The 21,709-nt window shown below is 35.5% G+C and overlaps 1 protein-coding gene across 2 annotated transcripts in view; it reads left to right on the top strand.

The window, feature by feature from the left end:
• The window catches only part of Pnpla8 (patatin like phospholipase domain containing 8), a 41,946-nt gene extending 24,921 nt beyond the window's left edge, over positions 1-17,025 (top strand). For both annotated transcript variants that reach the window (XM_033756892.1, XM_010614026.3), the window contains exons 7-10: positions 284-341; positions 2,280-2,474; positions 8,992-9,187; positions 16,064-17,025. In XM_033756892.1, the coding sequence (XP_033612783.1) occupies positions 284-341; positions 2,280-2,474; positions 8,992-9,187; positions 16,064-16,338 (724 nt within the window). In that variant the 3' untranslated portion in view covers positions 16,339-17,025. The remainder of the gene's footprint in view (positions 1-283; positions 342-2,279; positions 2,475-8,991; positions 9,188-16,063) is intronic.
• Positions 17,026-21,709: the final 4,684 nt, after the last annotated feature.

The following is a 21,709-nucleotide window of genomic DNA, read 5'->3' as shown; positions in this document are numbered from 1 at the left end:
TTTTTTTTTTTTTTTTTTTTTTGTTACTGCAGCCTGTATTGATTGATCTTCCTCAGAACTATCAACATTTGCAGTTTGAATCAGAGATTAATAATTACAGGATATTGTTTCACATGAATTAATTGGGTTATAAGATCCATAGAGGAGATGGTTATGTTCCTTTTTTGTCCCTCATAGCACTGTGACATAACCATAGGCAAGCTGTTATTACACAATGTATGTTCCCTGATTGTTCAGAGATAAAACAATTTTGATAAAATTTTTTTCTTCTCATTTAATAAAGGGATAGAATGGGATCTGCACTAATGATTGAAACAGCAAGAGACCCTGCATGTCCAAAGGTATGTTTGGAGTCTCCTAAATTACTCTGAGGATCTTTTTATTAAGGAGAGCAAGTCTTAGGAATTTCATCTGATAGATTTTATTAATTCTTTACATACTGTGTCATTCTTTGCAGATATGGGATGTGTTGATTTGATCTTTTCTCTATCCAGCAAATATCACAGAAGTTTAAGAAAGTCTAGAACTGAATATAGAGAATTATTTTCATAAGTATTTTAATGAAATCTAGTAGTTTAAGGAAAGTTACTGCCTTTCCTCCCCTAGGTTTTTAAAGTGAAATTTTATGTACTATTGATATATATATTAATGTACAAATAGCATCCCAGTTTTAAAGCTGTGTCTCAGTGTGAGACACATTTGTTTGAAACCTGATGATCTGAGTACTGTTTGAGTTCTGTTTTTTTAAAACAATACTTAATAGGAATATAATTTACATTCCTAGAAATCTCATGCATCTTGTATTTATTCTTGGATGACAAGCTGCAATAACGAAAAATCAAAGAAAATACAGCTCCTCCTGTTGCAGTTTAACTGTCATTGTCAAGCTTTCGTTCATTCTGCAGATACTAACTATGCACCCAGCGTGCTAGGCCCTTTGGATACATTGTGAGCAAATGCAGATATGGAGGTTACAATCCTGTTTGCCAGTGTAGCTATTGATGATACACAGACAAGATAGGGCTTCCTGAAATGAGTGCCACAGAGTGCACAAACAGTTCTTGGAAAGCGTGATTGAAGGTGCACAAGAGAAAGCCGCTCTGTGAGAATCACTGTGAAGGCTGAGGAGTAGGGACATTGCTGGCAGAGGGACATAGGGAATGGCTTGTGCAGGAAGAATCGTGAAGAATTCCAGGAGCTGAAAGGGTTTTGAAGACGGGGGTCAAATATCCATGGGCAACATGTAGGGTGAGGCTGGGATGGTGAGCAGATACCACCACATACGGGGCCTCGCAGGCCCTACTAAAGGGTGACTTAGCTCTTCTGGAAAGGACCCTAGGATGCATGGTTAGCCTCTTGTATATTCTCCTGTGTGTCCTGGACCCTGTTTGCTTGCTTGCTTCCAATTACAGAAATTATCACCTTTAAATAAAAGTATATTGTGAATATGGAGAAACTCTAATCACTTCAAAAAGTACTTCCTCTTCATAAAATTTATGGGAGCAACACCCCATTCATTTCATAATTTATTCTGTATTCTGTACTAATTATATAAAGATCTGGATTTAATGTTTAACCAACTCTTATCCTAGAGATACAGTTGAATTTAGGATACAGGAATTTAGGATATAACCTTTGTTCATCAAATAGCAAAGCAAACAGGTCTGTGGTAGGGCTTGGCACAGGATACTGAAAACTTTTGCCTCAGTATGTTTCTGCTTAGGTTCATATTACAGATCATAGTAAATAATGACATGTTTTATATAAACTCCATGGATAGCAAATCTGAGTTCTGAAAAGATTGATGTTAAAGTTTCTTAATAAAAATGATCCAGCTACCAAACTTTTAATAACCATGACTTGAGAGCCCTAAGAGTTTGCATAGTATTAGGTTTTAGCTTGAATAAAATCATAGTGCTTTAAAAGAACACAGAAACAAAGATTAGCTTGAAAATGATATGTATTGTAAAAATAGTAAAAAAAAATACCCATATTATTTATCTTTAAGTAGTTTTTATTGTTGCTCCTGTGTTCTAAAAATCTAGAAGTGTGTACCTTTTCAATCAAATTAGGTAGTCAAATATATTGTTATTGTTATTTTCTAGTATATTTCTCAGAATTGTCTCTATCCTTATATGTATTGCCCCATAAAAGATATCTGTGTTACACATTGGCAAGAGAGGTGAAGGTTGTTCATTCATACTTCTAACTAGTATTTAATTTCTACAGATCCTAAGTATTGCTGTTACAGTGGTCTTGTTTACTTTTTAATTTACTAGGTAGCTGCTGTAAGCACCATAGTAAACAGAGGGATAACACCCAAAGCTTTTGTGTTCAGAAACTATGGTCATTTTCCCGGAATCAACTCTCATTATTTGGGAGGGTGTCAGTATAAAATGTGGCAGGCCATTCGAGCCTCATCTGCTGCTCCAGGCTACTTTGCAGAGTACGCATTGGGAAATGATCTTCACCAAGTAAGTAGACTTAGATGGCTGTCTTTTAATTTTTATGTGATTAAATCAGTCAGTTATTATTATATGTCCATCAGCTTCACAAGGATCAGCCAAGGAGTCCTCTTCAGTGTTAATACCGTATGTCCAAAAATGTGCAGTTCACAGCTGGGAATGTTGGTGCATCTCTGTGATCCCTGCACTTTAGGAGACTGAGGCAGGAAGATTGCAAGTTCAGCCCCAGCCTGGGAAATTTCGTGAGATCCCATCACAAAATAAAAAATAAAAAGGGCTGGGGACCAGTTTCACTGATGAAAAAATGCCATGATATATATGACTAGTTTTTACATAATAAAAACTAAAGATGAAGTACATTCTCTGCAAATGCAAAACCCAGTTTGCTTGACAGCTTTGCATGGTTTGAAGGAGATGATGCAATAAAATGATAGCACTCATTAAATTAGCTGTGTACCAAACGCTTACTTAGTGTTTTGTCATTTAATCATTGCTACTCATGAGACAGAACTGTTCCCATTTTACACAAGAAGTTGGAATCTAAAAGTTGTAAGTAAAGCTAAGTAATTAGAGTAGAGTCACAACTGTAAAAGGACAACTAAGATGCTATCTATAATAATATTTTAAATTTATGGTTAAATTATCTTTAAAGTTGAATATTATTCTGTTAATTCTTTTCTGTTCTGTAAACTCGTTTACTTATATTTTTTCTGTCGAGTTTTTCCTACCATCCATAGAAATTTTAATTCATAATTTACACTGTGATAAAATCCATAAAGCTTTTGAGCTGGTAGTTTTTATCTGATATTTCATTTAAAACTAGTTTCATTTGATGGAATCAGTAAGCTGAACTTTGTAATCACTGAAATATGTGTGTGTTCTCTTAGGATTCAAGTATCATGAAAAAAATCTAGTATCATTCACAAGGACTTCCATGTGGCATTCAGGGCTCATACATAGACCTATATAAGTTGTACATCAGCTATATAAGCTTCAAAACTTTCTGATGGATAATATTTGCATGTGTCAGTGTTATAACAACTAAAGTATTTTATCAATTTTATTTTCTCCTCTGTTTTGTTAGAATACCTTAGATATGTTAAATGGTATGGTCGGCTGTCCCATTTTCTTTTCATCTTTCCAAAAGTAATGTCATAATCTTTTAGTGAAGAGATTAAAATAGGATTCCTTTTATCTTGGGAATCATTTCAGACTATTTTTACTTTGTCAGATCAGTCATTGTTGAATTATGCAAAGCACTTCCCCTTCTTGCCTCTCTTTTTTTGTCCCACCTCCTCAGGGCAGAAAGTACTGGCTATTGAGTTTCTTTCTAACACAGTTTCAGGATTTATTGTTTAAAATAATTTTACTTATTTTTGTTTATAGGCACAGATACTTGTTTTAATTTGGGTGCAGAGGATCTCCAAATTATATTTTAAAATCCTAATATCATTAATGTAACAAATTTAGCACATTTTTCACAAGTGATTTATGTAAAAGAGAAATACATAAAATTTTATAAGCTCTTTATTCCTTGTCATAGACATTAATTGTTCATTGTCTTTCAGTTTCCACAATTTCTAACTTGTATCTGTATTTAATACTACTTTAATTTACTAAAGATTAACTGCTTTCTAAAGTCTAAGAATTATAGTTTTAGTATAAATATATATCACATTTTCATAAAATTTTGACAAAACTGAGTAAGCATGCCTTGTTTTAAGTCTGTGCTTCTGTTTATAAAATCTCATTTAATGATGAAAATTTTTATTTTAATATGTAGCTTGCTGTCTTTAACAACTGCTTTCCCCTATTTTCTTCCCCCTCATTGAGTTTATGGGACATTTTAGGTATACAGTACAGTTACATTCATCATTGTGATCTTTTACCTTTACATGACAGGCCTTGGTTCTCATTTTTTCCCCTTGTCCCTGCCCTCCCTTCACCCCCTCCTCACCTCCCCATTTACAAACATTTTATTTCCATTTTTTCATTTTCTCCTATTTTTTTCTTTCCCTTGTTATCTTTCTCCTACCCTTCCCACTTTCCCTACACCTTTAGCCCCTTTCTTCCTATTTCACGTTATCGCTCATCTCGTTAAGATCTTATGCACTATTACAGTTTGTTCACACCAGAGAAACTATTTGGTATTTACACATGCGTGACTTATTTATTTCACTTAGGAGAATATCCTCAATATGTATCCATTTTCCTATGAATGAATCTAATTTCTCATTCTTTGTGGCTGAGTAGTATTCCATTTTATAGAAAAACCATATCTTCTTTATCCAGTTTCCAACTGATGGGCAAATGGGCTGTTTCCAAGTTTTAGCTATTATAAACTGTGCCGCTATAAACATGGGTGCACTTATATCACTGTGATATGGTTCTTTTAATTCTTTTGGAAAGATACCCAGCAGAGGGATGGCTGGGTCAAATGGAACTTGTAGTCCCATCTCTTTGAGTTATCTCCATATTGATTTCCATAGTGGCTGCACCAGTGTGCATTCCCACCAACAATGGAGAAGGGTTCCTTTCTCCCCACAACCCTGCCAACATTTGTTATTGAGTGATTTCTTGATAGCAGCCATACTTTGTGGGTTGAGGTGGAATCTCAGTGTTGTTTTCATCTGCATCTCTCGAATGACCAATGATGTGGAACATTTTTTCATATATTTACTTGCTGCTTTTACTTCTTTGTCTGAGAAATGTCTGTTCATTTCAGGTGCCCATTTTTGAATCGGGTCTTTATATTTGGGGGGCTGATTATTTTGAGTTCTTTATATATTCTAGATAAGAGTCCTTTGTCTGAGGAGCAGCTGGTAAAAATTTTTTCCCACATTGTAGATTGTCTCTTAGTTCTGTTGATGGTTTCTTTTGCAGTGCAGAAGCTTTTTAATAAGATGAGATCCCAGTTGTTGATTCTTTCTGCTAGTTCTCATGCTACTGATGATTTGTTTATAAAGTCTTTTCCTATGCCAATGCCTTCAAGAGTTCTGCCTAACTTCCCCTATTCTTATGATATTCTTGCTATGTCATAAATGGAGAAATAATTTAGACAATGAATTTAAAATAAAATAGTTAAGGTTCATAAAGTATTACTTTAAGTTGGTTGTTCTACTACAAATTTGTAGTTATGGCAAGTGTCAGGGAAAGTTTCAAATACTAAGTAAATGCATTTTGCGACCAAGCATTTCCAGACTTCAAAAGAAGTGATATCGTTTCCTCTGTATTCTTTATCTAAGAGGAAATAGTTCTAAAATTTAATTCAGTCCTGGTGAAGATGTCTATGTGGTACCTTTTCTACTTTATGCGTATAGACTAGTGATACTTCTTTTCATGCTTAGCCATTGATCATAAATCTTTCAAATTCTTTTGCACTACACACTAAAATAACTTTTATATAAATTATATGAAGTCAGTGGCCTCCAGAAGAACTGGCACATTTAATAAGAATACTCAAATAGGCTCTGGAGTTGAGAGAACCTATTTCAGTATTTGTCTCATTCTTCCAAGATTTGAGGAAGAAGAAATGGATATTTTTCCCCTCAAAAGCTAAAGGGCTAAAGGTGTAGGGGAAATGGGAAGGGTAGGGAAAGGAAATAAGGGAAAAGAAAAAAATACGAGAAAATGAAAAAGTGGAAATAAAGTTTTTGTAAATAGGGAAGGGAGGAGGGGCTGAAGGCAGGGCCGAGGTAAGGGAAAAAAAAATGAGAATCAAGACCTGTCATGTAAAGGTAGAAGATCGCAATGATGAATGTAACTGTACTGTATACCTAAAAAAGTTAACTGCAAAGATTGATAAGAATTTCTAAAGTGTGAACAATCTTGAATGCTTAAACAAAAGCATTCAAGCAAAATTACTGCCTCTTTGCAATCCTTCAGAAGTTGCCCAGAGTAGCACTAAAATCTAATACTTCCAACTTTTTCTTTGTATATCTTTTGAATAATTATATTCAGTTATTTCCAGTCTCATTTAAAAAATCCTCTTTCACTCTCATGTCTGACATATATCTTATTTTAAGCTACTTCATATCCTTTTTAGAGCCAGGTAAAACATAAATTACCGGCTAATACTGCTTGAGCAGTTACTGAAAGTGGTGCTATAATTAAGAGACATGAATAGATGGATGGGGAGATGTCATTTGACTTTGACTATAAAAAGAAGAATATTATTATAGTACTTACCAGGCATATAATGTATCCTAGAAAATTGTAATGTAGGAGGAATTCTTTAGCTTCCAGTCACTATCCCTTAGTCAAGTAGTAACATAAAATTTATCTTGAGGTAGTACTTTTTACGCAGAATTATCCTGTCCCTCTTTTAACATTTCCATCTCCAAAATTAAATTGTTTATTTGCTGTCTTTGAAGAATGAATCTGGTGAGTTGAGTTAAAGATTTTTTCTTTTTTTGGTACCAGGGATCGAACTCGGAATCTTGTGCTTGAGAGGCAGGCTGAGCATCACTGAGCTAAATCCCTGGCCCTTGCTGCAGATCTTCTGAGAGACTGAATCCATGGCCTTGTGCATGCAGTGCACATGGATTATGTCTGAGTTACACTCCAGTCCCTCACTCTAAAGGTTTAGATGATTGTTGCTCAGCCTTTGTTTACATTTCAAAGGATTATGTTCAGAGTGTAAGACCTATTAACCTTAACAAATATGAATTTCATATAAATGTTACACTTAAAATATACTTTTAGTAGAAAGAACCTTCACAGAACCTACCAAATCATGGCTGTACCAGGCCACAACTAATTATTTTTTATATAACCAGGTTGTAAATGAAGGATAGAGGACTTAAAATAGCTTAAACAATTCTGAAAAAAAAAGGACAAAGTTGGAGGAATCATTACCCAATTTTAAAAACTTACTACACAGGTACAGTAATTGTGACAGTGTTGTATTTACTTGAAGATAGAACATAGACAAGTGGAACAGAATAGGGAGTCTAGAAATAGACCTGCACTTACGTGGTCTTTGATCTGTTCAACAGAGATGCAAAAGCAGTTCAGCAGAGTAAGGGATAGTCTTTTTAGCAAATTCTCTTGGAACAGTTGGTCATATCTTTCTGTTTCTCTTTCTTTCCTCCTTCTCTCCCTTTCCTTTTCTGTTGTACACATGGACATACAGCAAAAACCTTAACTTCATCCTTAATACCTCATATACAGAGATTATTCAAAGTAGATATAGTTCTGAATGCAAAAGAAAGTTATAAAACTTTTAGAAGAAAATAGAACATTGTCACCTTATGTGACGATTTCTTATGATTATACTGAAATCATTGTCTAAGAAAATAATTGATAAATTGAACTTCATCAAAATTAACACCTTTTGGGGGCCAGGGATTTAGCTCAGTGGTTCTCCGCCTGCCCCTCAAGCACAGGGTCCTGAGTTCAGTCACCAGTACCAAATACAAAAAACAACCTTTTGGGACGAGGGATTTAGCTCAGTGGCACCACACCTACCTCTCACCATGTTGCCCCATTTAGGTTGAATTTGTGATTCTCCTTCCTAAGCCTCCCAGAGTGCTGGGATTATAGGTGTGCACCACCATACCTAACTATATTTAAACTTTTAAATCAGATGTATTTTTCTGGCTTTTAAATCATATATTTAGTATTAATAATGGAGTATGTTTTAATATTGAATATTTATTTAATAAATATTCTATTGTAGTTTGACCCTAATTTTAAATACTTTTGTTGTATTTTACAGTACTCCTATCGGCAGATTTTACATTTGTTTTTGAATTCTTTTCTTTTTTTTTCTTTTTGTACCAGGGGTCGAACTCAGGACCTTGCTCTTGTGAGGCAGACAAGGTGCCACTGAGCTAAATCCCCAGCCCTGTTTTTGAATTCTTGAACATAACATTGATTATTGATTAATGCTTCTAATGTAGTTTGGCCTACTTTATGTAGGTTATGCTGTATTATCATAGATCGGATACCAAGAAATGTATTGTTATTGAAGTTTTAATTTAAAATGTTTTGGTTATACTTGATTTGTGAGAGAAATGGTTGTAATTGTCTGGTTAGAAGCAGAACTCTTTTTTGACTTTCTTTTTTTGAGACAGTGTCTCACTTGTAGTGTAGGCTGGCCTTAAACTCCTACCTCAACCTCCTGAGTACTAGGGTTACAGGCATGTGCTACCAACCCTGGCTGTTTTATTATATTAATATATTAACCACTGGATAAAGATAGTTATTTTTAAGTAGTTCAGTTTATTTCATTGTTTTTGAGTGAAATATGCTTAGCGATCCAGGAATTTGTTAAATATAGGAAAGCAAAGCTTAATGCAAAATTTCCTCATGAGACAATGAGGTTTTCAGCTTTTTGTAGCTGTAGAAAATAAAATCAACTAACTTTAAAATATCTTGTTTTTAAATAATATTTTGTTTGGTTTAATTCATTGCTCAATTTCCCCTGTAAGTAAATGTCCAATTGCTTAAAATATAATTTGTGTTTTTCATATTTGTAACACATGGTCTCACTTTTAAGAATCCTTTTTAAAATTTTTTGCAGGATGGAGGCTTGCTTCTGAATAACCCATCTGCGTTAGCTATGCACGAGTGTAAGTGTCTTTGGCCAGATGTCCCATTGGAGTGCATCGTGTCACTGGGCACAGGACGCTATGAGAGTGATGTGAAGAATACCACAACCTACACAAGCTTGAAAACCAAACTCTCTAATGTCATCAACAGCGCAACAGACACCGAAGGTTGGTCTGTCTGAGACACTTCAGCCTAAGTGTCTCAAGTGGTAGAATATGCTGCCACGAACCACAGGAGAGTGTGCGGTGTCTGTAGTATGAGTGTGGGAAGCTCACAGGCCAGTGTATTATGGCCCCCTTTTCCTCACCCTCTTCTTCTTTTTTTTTTTTTTTTTTTTTTTTTGCAGTGCTGGGTATTGAACTTAGGACCTTACACTTGCAAGGCAGGTGCGATGCCACTGAGCTAAGTCCCCAGCCCTCCTCACCCTCTTCTTGTGAGTGATCCTAGAGACCACCCTCCACCTAGCAGCTGGTGCTGCCTATGCCTGCTTAGGACTTGCAGTGGCTAAAGTGGGGACAGCACAAAGGCTTCCATGGTGGCTCTTACTCAGTTAAGAGAGGGGGAAATGACAGAGGACTTGGGTTAGTTCAGCTATACATACAGTAACAGTGAGAGAGTTAGTGTGCAGTACTTAAGGCACCGGGTTATTAGTAATATGGAGGCAAACTGCAATTAGAAGAAGTTTCTAAAAAAATTTTAAAAAGTAAGTTCTTGCTTCCATTATTTTTTGTTTAGTTTTGTTGTAGTTTTCTGAGACAGTCTTCCTATGTAGTTTAGGCAGGCCTTGAACTCACAGTGTAGCCCAGACTGACTGGCTTCAAACTTACAGTGATCCTCCTGCCTCAGCCTCCCGAGTACTGGGATTACAGACATGCACCAGCTTACCTGGCCTTGCTTTCATTCTTGCTGCCTTGATAGTCTTCTTACTACAAAGGCCAAAGTGATCCATTTAAAATAAAATCAAATTATCCCTTCCCTTCTCAAAACCCACTAGGGTTCCTGTCACACTTGGAACAAAACATAAAAGCCAGATTCACTGAAATTTTACAGATCCCAGAATACCTAGTCTTTGAGTATGTCTTTTCCTAGAATATAGTGATATACTATCCTAGAATTTTAAAAATTAATAAAAAAGGCTAGCGATGTGGTTCAGTGGCAGAACACTACTGCATTCAATCCCCAGTACCACATACATACAAAAAGTGGCAAGCACTGTGGAATAGGTGTGTGTGAAGCAAGGGAGAGTATTTTGAGAAGGATCAGAGCAGTGTATCTAACTACATCTCATACACCTTTATCAGAGATAACATTATTAAACTATTCTTGTGTTTTCATCATTAACTAAATATAAATACACTGAGGCAACATTTGTTTCTTTAAAATTCATGTGATTGGCTCTGTTTATTATTGTTTTTTTATTCTGGGACAGTGTGCCATTACATTACCCAGGAAGAACTTGAGATCCTCCTGCCTCAGTGCAGGGATTACAGGTGTACCCCACAACACCTAGCTTCTTGATATTTTCTTTGTTTTGGTTTGGTTTTTTCCAGTGCTGGGGATCGAACTCAGGACCTTGCACCCGCTAGGCCAGCACCAGCACCACTGAGCTAAATCCCCGGTCACTTCTTGATAATTTCTGAAGCAGTTCTGGTAGTCTTTCATGTCGTTAGTCACAACATTTGCTTTCATGGTCATTTTGACTTAGCCAGAAGTCACATAGTGCTAGATCTGTTGGATGAGGACACACTTTAATGTTTCCACGAGCCTGCCTTTCCACAGGATGGCCCTTGACAGTAACATTCACCGTATTTTTGGTCGTACCTCATAAAGACCCTCACAAAAGAGAACTTCCAAAACTGCTTCAGAAAGTGGCAGGAATGATGGGACAAGTATGTTTGAAGCAAGAGAGTATTTTGAGGGGGTAAATAGCAATGTGTAATAATACTATAGTAAGTTTTGAAATCTTAAACATTCACTTATATTTTAATCATTCCTTGTAATAAGTATATTGATTAAACATTTTTAACTGCTAATTATAGGTTGCTTTAGGCCCACAAAGACAGAAATTTTATATGGTTCAATCTAGCATGTAATAAGTTACTAATTCAATGGTAAAAGTGTACAATTAGGGCTATGAATTAAGATGAATGAGAAAACTGTCATGTCTAATGAGGGTAGTCTTTTTTTTTTTAATGAGGGTAGTCTTTAGGGTTTGTAAACTTTACATCAATAAAAAAATTAGAGATTCAAGTTTAGAATGAGAAACAAAATCACTTTATTGGAAAGAGGAGAGAAATAAGGTGATACTAGATAGTTACCTTATTGAAGTAAGGCAGGGACCCCAAAGCTCAAAGGCCTTTGTTTTTAGCCTCTTTTATTATATGTCTTCTCCCTTGAAAGTTGTTATAACTTGATTCGCTATCTTAGGCTCTAAGACCCCTGGTTCAGCCACTGTTCCTTTCCATTGTCCCTGTGCACATTTTTGGATAAGCTTTCTTTCATCTCTCTGTTTTGTCAACATAATATCTGTGAAAATTATGGCAAAGCTTCATATTCAAGGTTGAATTGTCAAAAGATACTTGTACATATCAGTGTATTAATATGGAAAGAGAATAATAAAACCTGTAATCTATTCATTATATGGATATGTGAGTGTCGAAGTATGAGTATATGTTTTATATACTAAGTAAAAATTTTTAAATATAGCTCCCCTCCCCACTTTGTCTTTTTTGTGCTTAACTGGAGGAGGAGAGGAGCAATTGTGCCCTGGTGCCAAAGTGAGAGCCTAGCCTAGTCAGACTGTTTGTCAGTTCTCCTTATTTCTCTTAATTGTTCTCTCCAGCAGGGGTTTAACATTCCAGTTGAGACTTGCCAGGAATCTCAATAAGGCCCTTACCTTTTCCTGCCCACCCCCTCCCCACTTTCCATACAAAACTAAGGTTAGTGTAGACAGTATAAAACAAATAAACTTTACTTGATATGATCTTAAGGAATATATAAGGTTTGAATATTTTAAGGGGGGGATCAAGATTTCCATTTCTGGCTATCATAGAATAATAGGGGCAGATATTTTCTCCTACTATTAGAAAACCAGACATTAGCATAGATTAGGGATCTCAGATGGAAAATGAAAAAGATAATTACTATGATTACCCAGATTACTATATAAAAAGAGTTATTGCACAACTAGCACAGGGAGGAGGAACCTGAAAAAGCAGATCAGTCTCTTGAAGTTCAGGAAACAGAATTTGGAGTTTAAGGAGGTAGAGGAAACTAGAATTTGTTGCCAAAGTTCAGCAGAGGAAGCAGCTTTACAAGCAGTACTTAGTGGTCCAAAGGTATGCAGTGAGGTCCCCTTGAGTCTTTGGCCAAGTACTGACCTATGCATGCATGTGAGCAATATATTCCTAAAATATAGTGATACTCAAGATAGAGCAAAGAACCACCAAAAAAAAAGGAGTAGACTGACCAGTTCTTGGAGTTCACATGGAACTTAGAATAGCTTGGCTTTCCATTAGTTTAGACTAGAAAAATCGTTAGATATGTCATATGTAGTAGAGTCCTCAGAAGAAAATTGTCTTAGTAGCAGCATCAAATTACCTCTAGGCCTAACAAAATTACCCACCCTAACAAAATGTGAAAAATAACCTTAATAAAGTAAAGTTGAATTAAATTGTTGATATCTTTGGGCACAAATACCAACAATATTTAAAAGAATACAACAAATGCAAGTATACAGATATGCAAAGCTTACCAACTTGAGCATTCAGTCAAAAATTACCAGACACGGGCCGGGGATTTAGCTCAGTGGTTCTGTTGCCTGCCTCACAAGCCCGATGTCCCGAGTTCAATCCCAGGTACCAAAATAAATAAATAAAACAAGACTCTATCTCAAAATAAAAAGTAAAAAAAATAAAAACAGCTGCAGCCGTAGCTCATTACCAAAATAAATAAATAAAACAAGACTCTATCTCAAAATAAAAAGTAAAAAAAATAAAAACAGGTGCAGCTGTAGCTCGGGGAGGGGGATTTAGCTCAGCGGTTCGGTGGCCTGCCTTGCAAGCGCAAGGACCCAAGTTCAATCCTCGGTACCAAAAAAAAAAAATTACAAGACATACAAAGAAGCAAGAAAAGATAACTCTTAACCAAGAGAAAACCCAATCAACTGGAACATACCTAAAAATTTAAACCAATGACAGAATGAGAAGTTAAAACTATTACAATAGGTCTTATAAATATTCTGCATATGTTCATTAAGCTAGAAGAAGACATGAGCATGATGAGAGAGGAAAGGTTTCACAGAGAGGTAAAAGTGACAGTATTTGAAATGTAAAATATACTCACTGTGATTAACAGCAGTTCTATGTAAACACTTTCAGAAAGTAGAAGAACAGGAATACTTGCCATCTTATTTCATAAGGCCAGTATTACCCCAATACCAAACTAGACAAAAATGTATGTTAAAAATTCAGAAACTACCATGAAGAATTTATTAGTATATTTACAGAAGTTTATAAAATATACTAATTTAATATATTTAAAAATATTATATGAGCAATCAGAGTTCCTCTAGTGGAATATAGATATGGGGTTTTTTTGACATTAAAAAAACAATATCAGTGTAATTCACCATGTTAACAGATTAAAAAAAGGATAAACACATGATCATCTCAGTAGTTGCAGAAAAGGCATCTGACAGAATACAGTATCCATTTGTGATAAATATTCAGAAAAGAAGACAACAACAGAAGGCAACTTCCCTAACCTAAGAGCCATCTACAGAATAACTAGAGCTAACATAATATTTAATGGTGAAAGATGAGATAGTGTTCCTAAGATCAAGATGTCTTCCTAAAATCATGACAGAATGAGATGTCTGCTTTCACAAGTTCCAGAAAACGTATGGGAGATTCTTTCCAATGCAATAATAAAATTAAAGGAAATGAAAGATACAGATTAGAAACGAAGAGAAAAAACCTTATTTATGGACAATATGGTTGTCTTTGTGTTTTTATAGTACTAATAAGTCTATTTATAAATCTTAACTAAAATTAAAAGCAAGTTTCTCAAAGTTGAATACAAGGTCAATAAAAATCAAACCAGACATTTACTTAATCATTGTAACAATTAGATTACTCATGAGAAATGAAGGACAACTAACATTTTAAGCTAGATAGAGTCTGCTACAAAAATGTATACATATTCAGCAGTTTACTGTACAAATAAATGGGAGCCAGTGGAGCACGTCTTGTAATCATAGAGACCAAAGGTAATTTGTATTACTCATGATGTCTCAATAAGTTCGGTATTAGAATATTTATACAAGTTTTTCTTTGCCTTATGTATACATTTTTTTTGGCAGACTCATAAATATTTATTGTTGTTGTTTTTGGTACCAGGGATTGAACTTCAGGTCCTTGCATAAATTTTTTTTTTCAGCTTTAATTGAGTTTGTTGGTACATTTTAGGGATACAGTACAGTTACATTCATTGTTGGGATCTTGTACCTCTACATGACAGGTCTTGGTTCTCATTTTTTTCCCCTTGTCCCTGACCTCCCTTCACCCCCTCCTCCCCTCCCCATCTACAAACACTTTATTTCCATCTTTTCATTATCTCACATTTTTTTTCTTTTCCCTTATTACCCTTCCCCTACCCGTCCCACCTTCCCTACACCTTTAGCCTCTTTCTTCCCATTTCTCAGTGTCAGTAATCTTATTAGGATATTCTGTATTATTGCAGATTATTCACACCAGAGAAACTATTCGGTATTTACACGTGTGCCTTATATAAATATTTTTTAACCAAAAAAATCTCTTACATTATTATAGATAGAAAATAATTGACAATTGCATTATGTTACCAGACTTTAAGGTTGTTAGTGCAAGTTTTATGTAAACCTTGAGCTTAGCAGTTTTTATCCTGTAACATTTTGTTTAGTAACCCTTGAATATTTGTATGATTTTTTTTTTGTGAAAACTCTAATAGCCAGAGGTCTGTAATAGCAGAAATATAAAAGATATTGATATGTGTGCAAAAAAACAAAAAAAAATGGAGCAACTGCAGGGATTTTAGTCAGTTATTAAAAATAGATGAGCAGTTAGAAAAGTAGTCATCTGCAACACAAAATAATTTCACTGAACAAGAATGTACTCTTAGATGTATTAAAATCTAATAATTCTTTTTCTTAGGTTCAAGTTTATAACTATAGACTAGTCAGAATTCTGCCTGGAGGGTATCAATTAGCTTTTTTTTTTGGTTCCAGGGATCAAACTCAGGACCTTGAGCTTGCGAAGCAGGCAGCAGCACCACTGAGCTAAATCCAAATCCCCAGCCCTAGCTCTTCTTATTCTTCTGTAAATCATAACAGTATTTTATCTAATATTCCATCCTACTCTGAGTATTTTGGTTTTTCCTCTAATAGTTAACACTGGAATTTAAAAAGAAAAAAGCAGAGACAGAGATGGGGATTTTTTTTTTAGACAGATTCTCTCTCTGTAGTTCAGACTGGCCTTGGACTCTTAGTGATCTGATCTGAGAGCTGGGCTCACAGGTGTGCCACCACACCCAGCGAGATGGGGATTTTTGACTCCCACCACTCATGATGCAGACTGCAGGTTCAGTAACTCCCATCAGGATGTGTCAGTAAGAGGCAGAACGGGATTTATTAAGCAGAATTTTTAAAGCACACACTCAAAAAAGTGCAGGTCCTTGAGAGAGAGGCTTCCAAATCTTGCTTTTCAAAAGACATACTGTATTTAATAAAATGAAAAGTCAAGGTATATAGACTGAAGGAAAAATTTGTAAAATGGGCATCTGACCCATTACACTAAAGCATGTATCCTAATTTAACAGAATGTGTGAAGTATTTGGGAAAGTGAATTTCCTTTTATAGTCTGGTTTGATGTTTTGGATTCTACCATAAGTTCAAATGATGAAATCAGTGTAATGTGTCTAAAATGAAAATAATTTTAGATGAATAGATAAGCTCATCCTGTACCCTCTCTTCTGACCCACTCTCTCCCCTCCTTTTGTTTTAACAGAAGTCCATATAATGCTTGACGGTCTATTACCTCCTGACACCTATTTTAGATTCAATCCTGTCATGTGTGAAAACATTCCTCTAGATGAAAGTCGCAATGAAAAGCTGGATCAGCTGCAGTTGGAAGGGTTGAAGTACATAGAAAGAAATGAACAAAAAATGAAAAAACTTGCAAAAATATTAAGTCAAGAAAAAACAACTCTGCAGAAAATTAATGATTGGATAAAATTAAAAACTGATATGTATGAAGGTCTTCCGTTCTTTTCAAAATTGTGATGATTGTATGTGTATGTTCTCATAAATGAAGGCCTGTTCAGAAGATCCTGAAATTCAATAAGGAATTCTGGGCTTCAGCATGAGTCAACTTTGAAATACAGATTCTGGGGAATCCCGAAAAAGACAGTGCTTTGACCAGCTTCCACAGTACAGAAGATACACTTGGTTCCAGAATTCATATGAGAATTAAGTTTTTAAGGTGTTAATATTAACTAAGATTTAGGAATTTTATTATTGTGCTATTGTTAAATTGATATTTTAAAGTTTATTAATATATGTGCCAAACAGGAAATTGAAAATATACTTTGTATCTTTGCTTTAGTCATTGTAATCATGTTCAATTTGTGTGATCATTGATTTTTTCATGTGGAAAAGCTAATTTCTGACTGTTACATTACTTGTGTCTTTACAAGCTGCATTCTGTAATTCACATGCTTCCTTCTACTGCAGTACACTTGAAATATGAAAGAACCAGATAGTTTTCTATTCAAAATTTGCTTATTTCAGCATTGTTTGGTTTGAAAAGATAAATGAGGTTGCAATTGATTGCCTTTTTCCTCTGAAATTTCAAGATAATGCTGTGTGAACTTTTCTGGATCTAGCTCTAACCATTTGCAGTTATAAAATTATTTGATTTTACTGAGAATATTCCTATCATTAACAGAAATAAATTATTGAAACAGTCTGTTGTGAAAAGGCTAATGTTTCTAAGGTTTTTTTATTCGTAATGAAGCTCCCCACTTTTTGGAACATTTGATACTACACTTGATTTTAGCCAAAAGGCCGAGAAGCCATTCTTGTAGCATCTGAATACACCTATCAACAGTAACACTTTAAAAAATGTTAGGCTTGCTCTACTTTATTAACTCCTTTAGCTATGTGATTTCCCAAAAGTTAAAACTGACTGGAAACATTGCTTGTGCCAAACAAATCCATCTTTGTGGTGTTTTCTGGGTGCTGTGTAAGTGCTTACGTCGTGTTTGGATTTCCTGACAGTGAAACAGAGGTAAGTACTCCTACAATTGTTGCCCAGATTTTCCCTTTGCACCTTGCCATGTTGGTGCACAGAGGCTGCTGGAGGGAGTCACCTTGTCCGTGCTGCACAGTCCTCTGCTTGTGACCTTGAGGGCTCATCTGTAAAGTGAGGAAAGCCAACTCTAAAATTTTATATAACATCTAAATTTCTTAGTCTTTAGTCAGAGAATAAGTAAACTTCTAGTGATTTCTAAAAATAATGTAAAATTAATCTTTTCAGGCCATGAATATGTATAAACAACCAGCTAGAACAACTTATAAATGTAAGAAAATCCCAAATGATCAGCAACCTGAGTATTTGGGTAATTCTTTGTGACAAAGCAAATTCTAAGCACAATACAGTAATATTTACATAATTGACGTATTTGTACCTTGTAAGGTCACCCCCTGACCTGGTGGGATTCCTCTGTTTGGCAGCTGAAGTTCACACTGTTCCTATTTGCTTGGGTCGTCACTTCCTCATGAATACTATGGTGTACAAAGTGAACTCTGGCTATGGCTTCGCTCTTCAGCCACATAGCATGGCTCTTATTCCAACGTCTCTTATTCCAACACAAAGAACATCAGTTGTGTGGTGCCCTGTTTTCAACTGCTTTTCTCTCCTTTTATACCTGAAACTTACTATCTGAAGAATTGTCTAATTCACCTGAAATCATCCTCATTGTATTATGGAGCCAGTGCTTTCTTTGTCCAAAACCAACCCCAAAAAGTAAATTCACCAAAAGGACAAGAGAATATGGAAAAAGCTATAGATATGGATGAATTTACAACCTTGAAATGCCTGCCTTTCCCAAAAAAGCAATGAGGAATAAGAATGTTTTATAAGATGTATTAAATTATCCAGCTTGATTATATTAAAAATAGAAAATTATTTTGATGGTCCTGCCTTCCTGGCTGTCTCAGAAATCTTACTTCTGTACTAAATGGTGCACTGGGAATATTTTAATTCTGTTCTTGTTGCTCAGATGAGTTTTCCCTAGAGGATCAAGAGCTGGATGGGATTTCCCTTAGAAGGTGGAGAGCACCCCAGCTGGGTTATAATTACATGGTGCACCTTTCCCATCCCACACCGCATTTTTATCCAGGAGAAAGCAGATGTCAAAGGGATCTTGAGAGGAAGTCACAAAACCTGCATGTGGTCTGAGGGGATAGAGGGGAATCTTTGAGCTTTGTTTTGGGGCTAGGGGAGAGGAGTCCCTATAAGCTTTTTTCCCCTAGCAGCTACTGGCAGCTGCTTCCTCTTTCACTTAGGATAAAGCTGTTGATTACTGATGTTGCTAGGACTCCTAAAGTTCAGCCTAGAATTTTACTTGCTGTGCTGTAGAGTAGTTCTAGATGGTGGGATATTTCACAAGCATCAGTCCCAGGAGTGTGACTAAGAACGTAGTTAACATTCGAGTACTTAAGAGTTGACCTAGGCAGGTTTACTGTTGGCACATTTAATTGTCACAAGCTTATGAGGTAAATGTCATCCCTTAGAAGGAAAACGTTGCCCAAAATACCACAGCTAGAAAGTGGTAGAGGTGGGACCAATCCATTCTTCCAGCCACAACTCTACTGCTCTTTCCTAGTGTCCTTTCCTGAAGTGTTGTGAAATGACTTCACATCCAGTTTACTAAACTAAGTCTGTGAGACACTGGGTTTAGTCAGTGAGACAATGTACTTAGCTCGGTAAATGTCACCTCCATCTCTATGACCTCAGTTTTTAGGGGGAAAATGTATTCCAACATTACTTATGTGGATTTTTTTTTAATGTCTGTATAACAGTAGCTCTGTACTAGTAGGGGTTTTATCCATCTCTTTGGAGGGATTTTCAAACCTAAAAGAGAAGAGAGATTGTTGGGTAGGGGGCTTGTATTTAATGCTCCAGCAGTCAGAGGTGGTAAAGGCCATGTAAGGCCCAGCGCATGGGACACCCCTCATCATGAAGAACCCTCCCACCCAAGCAGCTGCATGGCTCCCTTCAGAAACCCTGAGCTGCTGCTTCACAGAATGCAAGTAATGCAGTTCTTGGACAGGAAATTGAAGGTATACTTTGCCCACTAAGGATGCATAAACCATTTGTAAAATTCCATTCTGGTTCAGTCCCAACAGAAACTCTTTTTCTCTGTTCATTGTTCCTTGTTTTAGGGTTTGTGGGGTTTTTTTTTTTTTTTCCTTTGCCAAGTTTAAATACAACTGAACTGTTCATTTAATTTTATTTTTTGAGGCAAATCTATGGCAGTTACTCTTTCATGACTAGGAAATAGGAAGAAAGGGAAGCACATTAAAAAACTGTTTGTTCTGTTCCTGGCAGGATCTATCAACCATCCAAAAAGATTCATAGAGTACAGATGTCCCTGGGCTAAGCAGTTTGCGTGTGTTGATCCAAGGTTTTGATAAATGTGTCTCTCAGAAGTCACACTGATTGCTTTGTTCATTATAACCTTTATTCAACTGATATGAATGAATTGAAATTCATCACTCCACAGATAAGCATTATTAGTTTGGGTAATTAGTTTGTTAAAAACTATTGACTGTAATGTTAACTCGCTTCATGCTAAAAATCTTCAACTTAATATGATCCATGCCTTGCCTCTTGGCAATGTAAGTTGTGAGATGTATTTTAAAGATTTCAATCTAATTTGATATGAACGGGTTACATGGTCCAAATGGTTGAAAGTTCCAGTAACAGTTGTAGATACTATTTATTTCCATCTAATCTTCCCAGCAAGCTTATGAGATAGTTATCATTATCCCTATTTTATATAGCAGCTCTGAGAAGATAATATTAGTGAGAAAAGTCATATTTCTTGACTGTCAGTAAGAAATTATAGAGCATAGTATGAACATATCTAGACCAGTCTTTCCAAAAGTAAATACTCTCTCTAGAATTTCAAATCCTGTAATGCCTTTCCAGATACTGTATTCTTATCAAATCTACATTACATTTAACTCCCTTATTTGTACTGTGGTGATTTTCAGAGACCAAAATAAGTGCATCTGTTTTATAGAAGAATAAAATAGTTAACAATTGCTACTTGGTAGTGCTCTTTCTTAGAACATCTACTATTATGATTGTGAGAGGCAAAGTAATTAACACCACTCCAAAAGTTTATTCAATTACCTGAGAAAGAAAGGCTGTATCTATCATCTTACATGAATTATACTGCATTGTGTTCCCAGCACAGTTTGGTCCAAAAAAGTATTGTAGCATTTTAACTAAATTAGCCATCAAAATAATTTTAAAAGCTTGTGATTGCCAACAAAATATTTCATTTGCTGAGCAAACAGAACAACTTATTTAAAAGGAAAAAAAGAGTGACAACATTTTCTATGCTTATACACACATGTCCTTGACATTCACTTATATGAATTTTGCAGAAGCAAGTATTATTCTCATTCTATTGTGTACAGTTGGGCCACACTTGAAAAAAAGTGTCTAGCATAAGAAGCACAGTCACTATTCTTTTGTAGTTATAGAAACACATATGAACATCTTAAGCAATTCTTAGTCTCTCAAATCAAAAAAGTTAAAGCCAAGGAGTAATTTATACCTCCCTGTGCCTTTCAAATATAGTCTGAGAAAGTTTTTTCTATAATGCCAGTAGAATTGTCATTTAAGACCTCCTTTCTATTTCTCAGTCACTAAGACCACATTCTTCTAAATCACAGGTGCTGTTGTTTTGCTGATTTTGAATGAACATGTTTGGTATGAGGATACAATTAATCCACACACATCTAAACATGCCCTAATGAATCCATTTCCTATGTTGAATTATGTGAAAATTCCCAATGCTGCAACTCAAAGCTGTGGAGCTTTAGTTGTATTGGCATGTGATGCAAGTATCTTTTCGTGTGCATATAAAGTATAAGAAGAAATCATGTGCTTGAGAGGTTTCAGTGAAGTTTGAACAGTACAGAACTTTGGGATATGGAGCTTACACCATTCTCATCTTTGAGCACGGAAATGGTGAAGTCCTGACCTTCAGACACAGCATCCCACATGTCTGCAGTAGCGTGTGGCCCTTTGCCACATCCAGTTCATTCCCAGTCTACTCATCATCGGCTCAGCTCTAACCCTCTTCAGTAATTTTCACAAGCAGAGAGTTTCTGGAAGAAGAGAAACGTCTCTTGCAGATACAAGAAGGTAAACTCAGCAATCGTAAAAATATCTGCAAAAGTGATTATTTCAATTTTAAAGCATGTAACTAAAATGGTTATGTTTCCTTGCTTGTGACCCATGAGGAAAAGGAAAAATTCTCATTGGAAAATAAATAATTGAAATAGCATCACTTTCTTTCTTTCTTTCTTTCTTCTTTTTTCTTTTTTTTTTTTTTTTTTTTTTTTTTCTTTT

This window comes from Fukomys damarensis, unplaced genomic scaffold (assembly GCF_012274545.1).
Source record: "Fukomys damarensis isolate Sample0158 unplaced genomic scaffold, DMR_v1.0_HiC HiC_scaffold_4, whole genome shotgun sequence".
NCBI classification, from domain to species: Eukaryota; Metazoa; Chordata; class Mammalia; order Rodentia; family Bathyergidae; genus Fukomys; species Fukomys damarensis.
This window is presented reverse-complemented; position numbering and strand designations above follow the sequence as displayed.